At 43.2% G+C, this 12,819-nt stretch overlaps 1 protein-coding gene across 2 annotated transcripts in view; it reads right to left on the minus strand.

Annotated features, from left to right (window-relative positions):
• Positions 1-12,819, minus strand: part of LOC146080273 (solute carrier family 7 member 13-like) — a 61,898-nt gene that overhangs the window by 14,852 nt on the left and 34,227 nt on the right. The window contains exon 1 of one of the 2 annotated variants that reach the window (XM_083187349.1): positions 5,866-6,776. The exons of the other annotated variant lie outside the window; for it this stretch is intronic. Coding sequence (XP_083043475.1) covers positions 5,866-6,586 — 721 coding nt within the window. The 5' untranslated portion in view covers positions 6,587-6,776. Of the gene's footprint in view, positions 1-5,865; positions 6,777-12,819 lie in introns of those variants that run through there. 2 annotated transcript variants of the gene reach the window in all.

Raw genomic sequence — 12,819 nt, forward strand, 5'->3', positions numbered from 1 at the left:
CGTCCCCGCTGCTGCTATGTGTAAGTACACTGCCCGGCCAGGTCAGCAGCGCTCACCGCCCCCACCACCGCCAGGCCAGGTCAGTCAGCAGCACTCGCCGGTGCTCAGGGACCCGCTGCCCCGGTGTCTGCATGCATATGCCTGTCAGGTGGCAGGCATATGCATACAGGGAGGTCGGACGTGATCGTATGTACAGACCGTCCGACCTCCCTGATCCGGTCCGATGCGCACGGGACCGCGCATCGGATCGGATCAGATATCACACACCTACAATTTTGGGCCGATTTCACCCGATTATCGGCACAAGCAGTACAGGAGGTATTGGCTGGGAGAGAAGCAGCAGGCACGGAGGACGGCAGCCTGGCCACACTGGAGCGGCATCTACAGTAAGTACTATTATGCTGTGTATTATAGCTATTTGCTGATTGAGCTGCATGTATTGAACGCAATCATTCTGTATGCATACATGCAGCTCACAGATTATACTGTGTAGATGTTGATTACAATACCTACCATCAGCTTTATGAGTCCCAGTGCTTGCATATTAAGAAGCAGTGACAATCACAGATCAGTTGATTATCAGTTGGGGCAGTACGAATGGTGTAATGGGCAGCATGGACAGTGTAATGGTTTGCATTACTACCTCACAGCACTGAGGTCATGGGTTTGATTCCCACCATGGAGTTTGTATATTCTCCCCGTACTTGCGTGGGTTTCCTCTGGGTACTCTGGTTTCTTTCCACAATCCAAAAATATACTGGTAGGCTAATTGGCTGCTAAAAATTAACCCTAAAATGTCTATATGTATGTGTACATCTGGTAGGGCATAGATTGTAAGCTCCACTGGGGCAGGGACCGATGTGAATGTTCAAATATTCTCTGGAAAGTGCTGCGGAATATGTGTGCGCTATTTAAATAACTGGTAATAAATAATAATTATCAAACTCCTGAGTAATCCTAGGGTTGCGCAGCATGGCCGCAGGAAGAAAGACGCCTGAGCCATTGTGTATAGGATTGCAGTCGTGGGCTGAGATACACCCTGAAATCAAAACTGACGTGCCTGCGTTTTTGAAGCCACTCTATAACTGCTGCAAATCGACACAAGGAGCACCCCTGGCAAGCGCCGGCGGACGGGGACTCCAGTGGCGTAACTAGGTTTTGGGCGCCCCCCCCCCAATAAAAGGGAGGGCGCCCGCCCCGCCGCACCAACCCCCGCCCGCCGCCCATGCAAACCCCAAAAACCCCCGCAGTCTTCCTACGTTCAGTATGCGCTGGTCCCGGCTCCCCTCTTCTGCTATGAGGACCACCACAAAATGTCCGCCCCCATACAGCAGACAGTTTCAGAGAAACATAGCATAGCTATAGATGGTCTAATGTTTTTAAGTGTTTCTTAGGTGTACTGATTATAGTCAATGTTGAATTTGGTTTGTGACATAGGCCCTTATTCTAGTTCACTCTTAGAGGCAAATTCTTAGCTGGACAAAAACATGTGCACTGCAGGTGGGGTAGATGTAACATGGGCATAAAGAATTAGATGTGGGTGGGGTTTTTCTTCAAAGTGAGATCTATATTGCAGTGTAAAAATAAAGCAGTCAGTATTTTTCCTGCACAGAAACAAAATAACTCACCAAATCGAATTCTATCTGCACATTTTACATCTGCCCCCCTGCAGTGCACATGGTTTTGTCCAGCTAAGAAGGAATTTGCCTCTAAGAGTGAACTAGAATAAAGCCCATAGTCAGAATGTGCACCCACATTCCAGGAAACAAAGATCAAGATGTCTATTGCATACACTGTCCTTGTGGTCTTCTCTACATAGATAAGGCCACCAGGCAATTTATAAAGAATGGCTTTACATGTGTCAGTCATTGGACAGGCAGCTGATAGCCATGTTACTGGCAGATTGGATCTCATCTCAACAGATGGCAGATTGGATCTCTTGCACCAGCATGGAATAACTGTAAGTTCAGTTACTAATAGTGGTAGTGTGAGCAGTTGGCATAAAATCAATGGCGGATGTGGCTTTCTGCTCGCAGATGCACATGGATCCTCACAATGGCTGAAAAGAATCTTGCATTAGCATAAGCTAATAAATCTCAGCTACCCGCACATAAAGACACTTTACTGTTCACAGAGAATTAGGCATTAATATATTCTTCCTGGTAAATATATATTTAAGATCTAAATACTAACTATTCTGATGGATATTAACACTTGGCTTGTTTGCTAAGTCATAGGTCATAGAAGTAAAACAAAGAAGTAAAATAAATTAGTCATAAACCACAGTGACACAATCTGCATTTGATTCTTCGACATACATTTAACTAAATTCACTTGTGCATTTGCTTTTCATTATACTACTATTGCAAGCCCACCTTCTATTTCCCTATCCTCCAACGGTACCGATTTACCGGTACAGTACCGTTTTCTAATGGCCTGTACCGGCTAAATTCCCCTGTACCGATTGTACTATTTTTTTAGCCTTTTAGCTGCAGTGCTTGACAGGCGCCTCTTTCCTTCACCTCTCTGGGAGGAGTAGTTTTAGACACCGCCGGCTATTCCCGAGGGAGCTTGAGGGGGAGCTGACAAACAAGACTACAACTCCTGAGGTGCACCAAGGGGGGACACGGCGGACCCACCGCCTCCTGCTCGGGGATAGATAAGACTGGTGAAGAACGTCATGCTGGAGTGTGCACTGTGCAGGGCAGCAGGGACAATGAAGCACAGCACAGCAGGAGAGGACCAGCGCTGGGCGGGGTATGTCGGGCAGGGCAGGCAAAGTGATTATGTTCCACTCACAGGCAGACAGAGGTATTGAAAGTATAGGAAAGGATGTGTGGTCACGCCCCCTTTCCCATAGCCACGTCCTTTCTGATATTTTGCACCAATTTCTGACCCTCAGATGTTGGAAGGTATGCTATTTGAAAGTAGCATGTGCTATATATATTTTTCACCATTGTGTTGCACATAGGGGCCCTTACAAAATTTTGCTATAGGACCTACAAATATCTATTTTTGCCTCTGCCAGGAATCCTTATATGAATCCCTCCATAATAGTTTATCCATGTTTAAGGCATGTACTGTATGTATTTCCATCCTTCTCCTAGTTGCTGTTTTTAATAAGCAGTGGTCATAGAACTAACACTTCACTATACTGTATGTAATATATTGCACAAGACATGAATCCGATATGAGCTAATAATTTACTATGGGGTAGTGATATCCTGATCACTCAGTAGCTTCATTAGAATGCAGGGAAATTATTAACTAGTAACTAGTTACATGAACTACTGTGTGCCTCATGCCTCACTAAGGGGGTTATTTTGGTTCACTCTTTCTGACAAATTCCTTCTTAGATGGACAAAACCATGTGCACTGCAGGTGGGGCAGATGTAACTTGTGCAGAGAGAATTAGATTTGGGTGGGGTTTTACTTCAAAGTGAGATCTATATTTCAGTGTAAAAATAAAGTAGCCAGTATTTACCCTGCACAGAAACTAAATAACTCACCCAAATCTAGTTCTCTCTGCACATTTTACGTCTGCCCCCTGCAGTGCAGATGGTTTTGTCCATCTAAGAAGGAACTTGTCAAAAAGAGTGAACTAGAATAAGGCCCTAACTTCGCAGGTTTCTGAATATGTAACTTGCATTTCAGTTTATATTATCTTATTATGGCATGTGTTTCTATAAAAATGATTAATATTGGAGGTATTTTGTAGTGCAGCCTTAATGAAGATCTGCTAAGGATGAATCACTGTATGATTTATAGTATATGTAAGGGCTATTTAACAAAAGTCCAATGTAGTAGATATGAAAGATAATGCTAATTGATGTTGCAGTCCCCAATATTCTCAATGTTAGCTGTGGTCTGGTCCTTATTTACTAATTTCTGAATAGGAACACCCCATTTTCTTATGCAATCTCCAATTGACGTTAGCAGATTTATGGATATAGGGGGTTATTTTGGTTGATTCCAAACCCCGCCTTGCAAATGGTGGCCTGGCTCATATTGCAGGCTGAAATGCATTGATCAGTACAGGAACTAAATCTCCACTGTTTATTAGAATTATAATATAATAAGGTACTTGTTTCCTAGAACGGCCACAATCGCGGGCCCCCGAATTTCCCATTGAAATGCATTGAAAACAGTCAAAATCGTGTCGGTTGCGTCGTATGCGGCTAAAAAAGGCTTAAATGGTGCAGACGCGATGCCCACGATTTCCCCATAGGAAACAATGTTAAATGGCTCAATGTACCCGCGATGCCCCCGATTTCCCATAGGGAACAATGTTAAATGCCTCAATTTGACCAATTCATCATAGGGAACAATGGTAAATGGGCCAGAAAGCCCCAAAAACACCCCAGAACAGTGAAATGTCCCCCCAATAGTAGTTTACGCCACCCCACGATCAACGCAAACCCGAAGCGTGGCGAGCGCAGCGAGCGCGCGAGGGGCGGCGGTACGCGTCCTTCGACCTTTTCATACCCCCACTATCCACGTCGGCGTGGAGTTGAGAATAGAATAGTGTGGCGAGCGCAGCGAGCCACCGAGCCCGAAGCGTGGCGAGGGGACGCGGATACCTTCACAGGTAAACGCGTCCCTTCGCGGGCTTCACAGGTATCCGCGTCCCCTCACGGGGCTCGCAACGCTCGCCACGCTTCGGGCTCGGTGGCTCGCTGCGCTCGCCACACTATTCTATTCTCAACTCCACGCCGACGTGGATAGTGGGGGTATGAAAAGGTCGGAGGACACGTACCGCCGCCCCTCGCGGGCTCGCTGCGCTCGCCACGCTTCGGGTTCGCGTTGATCATGGGGTGGCGTAAAATACTTTTGGGGGCACATTTCACTGTTCAGGGGTGTTTTTGTGGCTTTCTGGCCCATTTACCATTGTTTCCTATGGAAAATCGGGGGCATCGCGGCTAAATTGAGGCATTTAACATTGTTCCCTATGGGGAAATCGCGGGCATCGCGTCGCGACCATCGCACCCGATTTTTTAGTGCATGCGATGGCCGCGATGCCCCCGATTTTTCCTCACGATGCCCACGATCATGATCGTTGTGGCCGTGCTAGGAAACAAGTACCTATAATAATACACGGGTGTCAGAGGAGCTGGTGCGGGTGCTGCATGTGTCATAGGTTTAGCCCGATGTCTGCCAGCGCCGGCTTGCTTGGTGCATCGGACCAGGACTGGGCTAAAAAAAAACTGTGAAAGTGCTTATGTTAAAAAGAGCTCAAGGACTAATACAATAAGACAATAAATACATAAACAGATACAAATACATAATAATCATAGTGCCCATATAGGGCAAAGGTATGTGAGGCAAGTGTATGACTGCAAGGGAGCCATAGATTTCTATACGGACATCGAGTTAATGGTTACATTTTTTAACTAGATGATGGAGCACCATAGACGATGGAGCACCATAGATGGAGCACCATAGTTCTTTGATCATCCGTGGGGTAAGGGCTTAAACTATCACACATGCAGCACCTGCACCAGTGACTCTGCCACCTGTGCTTCTAAACCAACTAAGACACTGAGCCAGTACAACTATGACCGTATTCACAGCCGCTTCCTTGCGAACGTACAAAACATGCTTTCGACAAGTTCACATTTGGGAAGCCAACACTTTGCAAATGAATAATCACTGTGTCTACTGTCTTGAATCAACCACTGTGTGTGTAGATTGAGACTCTGATGCAATACAAAACAAATAACCGCGCAGACATTGGCGCTGTGTCCACCTCTAATACAAGCCCAATGTTAATTTTCTTGAACACAAAAATGCTCAATTTCAAATAGACTCAATTGCATACAGTACTGGTGATACTTTAAGAAACACAGAAGTAATAAGTGAACATACCGGCCATGTAGTTGAGATAATTCCAACCAGCATACGCATACAGGCCTTGAAAGAAAGCCTCGGCAGTCTGAGCTGCATTGGGGACTTCTGAGTTAAATGCGTCCATAAAGGGTTTTGAAGCCTGTGTGTTACTTCCAAGCTCCGTGAGACCACACACAATAATTAGGGTCAAGGACATCATTTTAAGGATTGTGAATATGACCTGAACCCAGGTGGCCATCTTGATACTTTTGGAATTTATGACTCCCAGAGCACAGAGAACTCCAATGGCTAATGTTTTCTTCAGGACTTCGGGTGGGGGGCATCCGGAGTAAAATGGCCGACTGACATACTCCGCTAATGTCAGGGCTCGTGCCGCATTGGAAGCAGGTCTAATGAACAGTATTAAAGTCCAGATGCAGACAAACGCCGGTGGAGATCCTAGTCCACGTTTCAGATGGTAGTATTCCCCACCAGCGAATGGCAGAGCACAGCCCAGCTCTGCATAACACAGGGAGCACATCATACTTATCACACCACAGGCTGCCCATATACATAGGGAAACACCAATGTTGAGTTGAGAATATCCCAAAACACCTTTAGGAGAGACAAATATTCCAGCACCTATAATACTGCCTATAAGATAGCACACACTATCAAAAAAGCCCAAACATCTTTTTAAATAAACCCTTCCATCTGTTACGTTAATGGTCTTTTGTGAAGAATGCTCTGCTTTCAGCATCGTGTTCTTATCCTGGATAATACAGAGAGAAGTGACAGAGCAGAAACTTTTACCTTAGTAAGTAAAAAAAACACTAATCCTTCGCCACTGAACAGCATTTATAGAAATGTTTTACACATTAAACTATTTAAATCATTTAAAAGTATTCTGTAGTTGTTCATTCTTCCTGGCAACCAAAGTAAACTAATTAGCAGTAAATGTGTACAGAAATGTGCCCTAGTTTAGTTACATTTTAATATATTACACAGTAGCGTAATTGTTTCACAGTAACATATAGCAAAACCATGTGCATTAGTGCTCTAAATATTTTGCACAAAATATCTTGTGTAAGGTTCAGATTTATTTTAAACAAGACCAAATAATTTGCTGCGTACACTTGCGTAGTGTACATTTATTGCGGTTATGCGCACAAAAATACCTTTTAGAAAGTGAAACAAATGGCAGATAATTTTGTATTGTGGTTAGATTTAATTCTATTTTGGAACCAGGACCGGTCCAAGAGTCCGGTGTTGGTTTCTAAAATTCCCTCAAAGAGCTTTGGGGCTGGTTAAGTTGGAGGGGACCTCCAACTTTATTCCGCAAATTTTATTCCGCAGACGCCCATTACTAAAAATCACACTTTCAGACATTTCTAAAAACTGCACTTTTTCATTACAAAAAATTGACAGAAATCGCATGCAATTTCTGACTTTGGCCCAGATGTATGAAGCTTTAAAGGGGCAGATTTATTAAGCCTTAACAAGAGATAAATGCAAGGGTGATAAAGAGAGATAAACCTCCAGCCAATCACATCCTAACTGCCATGTTACAGGCTGTGTTTGAAAAAAGTCAGTAAGGAACTGATTGGCTGGACAGTTATCTCTCTTTATCACCCTTGCATTTTTATCTTGTTAAGGCTTAATACATCTGCCACATTAAGTGATAAAGTGGAGAGTTCTAAACAACCAGCCAATCAGCTTATACCTGTCATTTTTCAAATCCAGCCGGTAACATGACAGTTAGGAACTGATTGGCTGGTTGTTTAGAACTGGTTTGCAAATTTCCGTGAAAAATGTGACATGTGCAATTAGGCTCAAATTTTTAGACACCAAAAAAAAAAAATCACACCCTATCAAATCTCGCCCCATAAGAGAGTTCAGTTACAGCCAATATTCATACCATGTGCCTCTGGATCCAGGTCTCAGTCATTCAGGCTGAAGACATCAGAGTGTGACCAAAACTGATACAGGTGCCAGATATTTATACAGTCTCCAAAAGTAAATAATACATCAGGTAAAGTTTTCTCACACTGGTTAAGGGGTCAGACCTCCCAAGTACTCATCACCCCATAGGCCAGTCCATTGGCAGAAGATAACATTGTTTCTTGGAGAGGGGCTTGTGTGTTTGCCCTCAGAGTCCTGCTGTGAAGGTGGCTTGAGCTGGCAAATATAAGTCCATCACTCTGCACATTATTTCTTTCATATCAAATATTTGCCATTATCATGCGAGTGCAGTATGCTATAGTTCGTCTGTAAATACCAGATTGCAGAAAATGGAATGCTGATCAATCTGGTACTAGATATGGTGTAATAAAGTGCTTCTAACCCTATGCTACGTATAATGTTGATTTACAGGTCCAATACTAATGTTGCCATAAACTAAGGGGGTTATTCTGGGTCACTCGCAAATGCAATTTCACTCTCGAATGGACAAAACCATATGCACTGCAGGTGGGCCTGATGTAACATGTGCAGAGAGCGTTAGATTTGGGTCTATATTGCAGTGTAAAAATAAAGCCGCCAGTATTTACCGTACACAGAATCAAAATAACACCCAAATCTAATTCTCTGTGCACATGTTACATCAGCCCCACCTGCAGTGCACATGGTTTTGTCCATTAGACATGCAAGCAAATGGATGTTTATGCAAAACAACCATTCCCATGCGTGCAGATGAAATCTGCATGTGGGCGGGCGTTCGGGCAGCGTTTAGATGACCCGCAAAGGTGCTAATTTTGCAGCTCTATGGGTCAATCAGAATGACCTCCTATGTGTAGCATTATGGCTTTTCCTAGCAATTGGGTGGTACATAGGAGCCCTTACAAAATGTTGCTATAGGACCTACACATATCTGTTTATGCCTCTGCCAGGAGCCCTTATATGAATCCCTCCATAATAGTTTATCCATGATTAAGGCATGTACTGTATGTATTTTTATTAAAGGTGGGCAACGATTAAAAATTTTAATCGCGATTAATCTCAGACATTTTTTGCCATTAACTGCGATTAATCGCATTTTTATGCAAAAAATTCGAGAACGTATTCAAAAGTACTTGCGCACTTTTATTAAGAACTGCTATAGGATCAACAGTGCAATAACATTTGGTTTGCAAACACTTAGTAGAATGTGCTTTTTCACAGCAGTATTTACTTATTCTGAAGCATTTAAAAGAATAAAATAATTCTAATATTTCCTCCCAACATGACCTGTGCCTGCACAGACAAACTACGCCTGGACTTTCCTCTTAATTTATGATTGCCATTACCTGTTTTGAACAGGTTAGATCTAAGACAGGTGCTTCACCACAGATGATGGTAATCATAAATTAAGAGTAAATCCCAGGAATAGAGCATTCTGTCCCTACAGGATAGGGTCATGTTGGGAGGTATGCTTTAACATCAACATCAGCATGTCATTTTTCTTTAGCATTAATGTAAAATAAATTGTAAAATTGGACGCTGTGTGGTTTGCCAGGAATCGCCTCATCCTGAGGAGGGAGAGGATGTCCGTGCAGGACTGCCGCAGGCTGATCCACAGCCTGCTCAGAGACTACTCCATCCGGGATAGCCCTGAGGAAGAAGAGGACTAACCCCCCCTTCTTCTGGCCCTTTCCCCATTGAACTGAGTGATAAGAACTGTGACGTGGCCCCGCTCCCCCATTTTACGATGTCTGTTGTTTTATTGATGTCCTGTCTATTTATTGCCCTCCCCTTATATGTGTCTGTCTGGTCAATAAAGCTTCGGGCAACGTGACTCCCCCTCCCTCATCCCCCTCAACTCCACCCATAGTCTTATTTTATTTAATTATTTATTTACAGGTTCTAATATAGCGCAGCAGATTCCGTTGCGCTTTACAATCCATAGTCAATGATTGTTTAAGGTTAGAATGCATAGTGCATAGCATGTCTTATGGTATTTGATTTCTTATACTGTATTTCATGAAATCTACTATACAGTTTTGCATGTGTGCTGTGTTTTGGCTGTGCTGCGACACAGTATATATGTCTGAATGTTACCGTCTGTTTTTTTGCATTCTTTATGTACAATAAAGACCTGCTTTTTCAATCAAAAATAAAACCAAAGCTATTTGGCACTGGCATGGCATTAATGTTTGCTAGCTTTTTAGAGAAACGTTACCCTCAGAGTCCAGAGTCCATGATCATAATGTAGCAGTATAAACAGTGTATGGGGCAGATGCATTAAGTCGGGAGAAGGGGATAAAGCATACCTCCCAACATGCCCCTCTCCAGGAGGAACAGAATGCTCTATTCCTGGACTTTCCTCTTAATGATTGCCTTCATCTTTTGTGGAACACCTTTCTTATCCATTATTAACCTGTTTAAAACGGGTGATGTCAATCATAAATAAGAGGGAAGTCCAGAAACAGAGATGTCTATCCCTCCTGGAATGGGTCATGTTGGGAGGTATGGATAAAGAAGTGATAAAGCAGTACTTATGTACTAACTGGGCTGCCGATTTTGAAGTCGGGTCCATCGCATCGCATCGCATCCGACCATATCGCATGCGATGCGATGCGATGCGATGCGATGGACCCGATTTTTCCATAGGATTCAATGTTAAAATGGACTGAGTCCATTTTAACATGGAATTCATTGGGAAAAGGGGTCCTTTTCATACCCCTACTATCCAAGTGGGCATGGAGTTGGATATAAACCTGTGGCGAGCGTAGCGAGCCACCAAGCCCGAAGTGTGGCGAGCGGACACAGAATACCGTTCGCTCGCCACGCTTCGGGCTCGGTGGCGCGCTACGCTCGCCACAGGTTTATATCCAACTCCATGCCCACTTGGATAGTAGGGGTATGAAAAGGACCCCTTTTCCCATTGAATTCCATGTTAAAATGGACTCAGTCCATTTTAACATTGAATCCTATGGAAAAATCGGGTCATCGCATCGCATCGCATGTGATATGGTCGTATGCGATGCGATGCGATATCGCATCGCATCTGATTGTATGCCTTAAGTTAAGGCATACAATCAAAAAATCGGCAGCCCAGATAATACATAAGTACCGATAAAGCAGTGATAAGTGCAAGATACACCGGTCAATAATTATGGATTTGACAGGAGCTGTCTGGTACCTTATCACCCTGCACTTATCATTGCTTTATCACTTCTTTATCCCTTTGTTAAAGTCAAGTTACACACACGCCATTTTAGGATAGTATGGCCGCCATTTTGGTTCGCAGAGTTGCGCAAATAAAGTATACATACCCGAGTCTGTGTGACAAAGTGGACCAGAAGCGCAGCCATACTATTACACATAAATTCATAATACCATACTTACACAAAATAAAATATAGTTAATTAAAGGTTTAGAGCACTACACATAGTTTAATCAGCATTACATACTTCTGTCTGTATAATGTTTGGTACCGTTACGTTACGTTTCTCATGTGCAGATCTCCGGTCGTTGTGAAAACTTCACAACTCACATGGTCTGATAATTACGGCCAAATTCTATATTTCAAGGACTATTTCTGTTAAAATGTGTGTGACAAAAGAATCTAGATATAACCGGTTCTTGTTGCTATTTACGACCCCCGACGACGATGCCAACACACAAAGGACTCCAAAGTACACTCCCCCTGCACCAATCCAAACCAGGTGTAATGCTTTATCCCAATCACTGAGGACTGGACATTCGAACCCCTGACCAATAGGAATGGCCTTTGACCTCCCCCTTCTGACCCTATAAGATAGCTAACCCTGGGCTGCCTCGGTCACTTTGGCACTGCTGATATCCCCTCACCAACCCGGGCTATAGTTCAATCTGAATATAGCGAGCTCCGACCGGACTGCGCTGCGCTATTCCTTAACGGTAACATTTGTATTCCCGTTTTATGTAATGTGGCTGATTATAATTGTATCTGTTTCTGTTCCTTTGTAAGTGTTTTAAAGTATCTTTTATTGTTAGATAATTGTATCACATGTTACCCTGTATTTTCTTATTTCTGTAATCCCCTTTTGTCCATTAGGGACTAAATACACTATTTACGGAGAATCTATCTCCTCACTTGTTATATCGTGGTCTCGTCTAAATTATTCGCATCTAGCGATAAGGTGTATTACGGACATTGTCCTTAAAGTGTATTCGCAGATTAGAGACAAAGTACTGCGAAGGGATCTCCTATTACTGCATTGATTCAAGCGTGTACAATACATGGTAAAGGTACGCTACGCTTTGTTCGCATGTAGCTAGGAATAAAGGGTACGCAAGTTACGGAAAAAGTACGTAACCTACGCTTTTCACTTATTGTTCTTTGGTCATATAAATATCGGTATTGATACCTTCTTCAGACTAAGTACATCTGCTCCTATGTACAGTAGCAAGTGTCCCAGTAAGAGTGAAGTGGTCGAGCACACCAAAAAATAATACACAGATGGGATTTACTGTCCATTCCTCCAACTAGGGTACATACCTAAAAGATATCTGTCGAATCTGTCTGTTGGGAACAAAAATCTTGTAATGTACAGTATGAGAGCAAATAACAATCAACATTTGCTCCCAAACATTGGAAAACAGACAAAAACAATTGTTTGGAGAAATTTGCTATATAAATACAACGGATGTAATGAATGATGAATGACCATTGTCTGTTTTCCAGTATTTGGGAGGAAAAGGTTATTTGTTATATGCCCTCATACATTACCAGATTTTATTCCCACCAGACAGATTGGACAGATATCTTTTAGGTGTGTAACCTATTTAGTCCTCTGCACCAAGCCAGTTGCTAAGACACATCAGGTTATTTACATTTTCAGATGATAAACGAACTCTCTTCTTCTGCACAATATGACCAGCAAGAGAAAACAACCTTTCACATGGTACTGATGTTGCAGGTGTGGCCAAGTACGTCTGTGAAATAGAGGCCAGCCTGCTGTGTGAGCCTGCATGTTTGGACCACCACTCTAACGGACAGGACTCTGTACTGAGGGTGCGCTCCGCTCTGTA

Source organism: Crinia signifera, chromosome 5 (assembly GCF_055691185.1).
Source record: "Crinia signifera chromosome 5, ASM5569118v1, whole genome shotgun sequence".
NCBI lineage: Eukaryota > Metazoa > Chordata > Amphibia > Anura > Myobatrachidae > Crinia > Crinia signifera.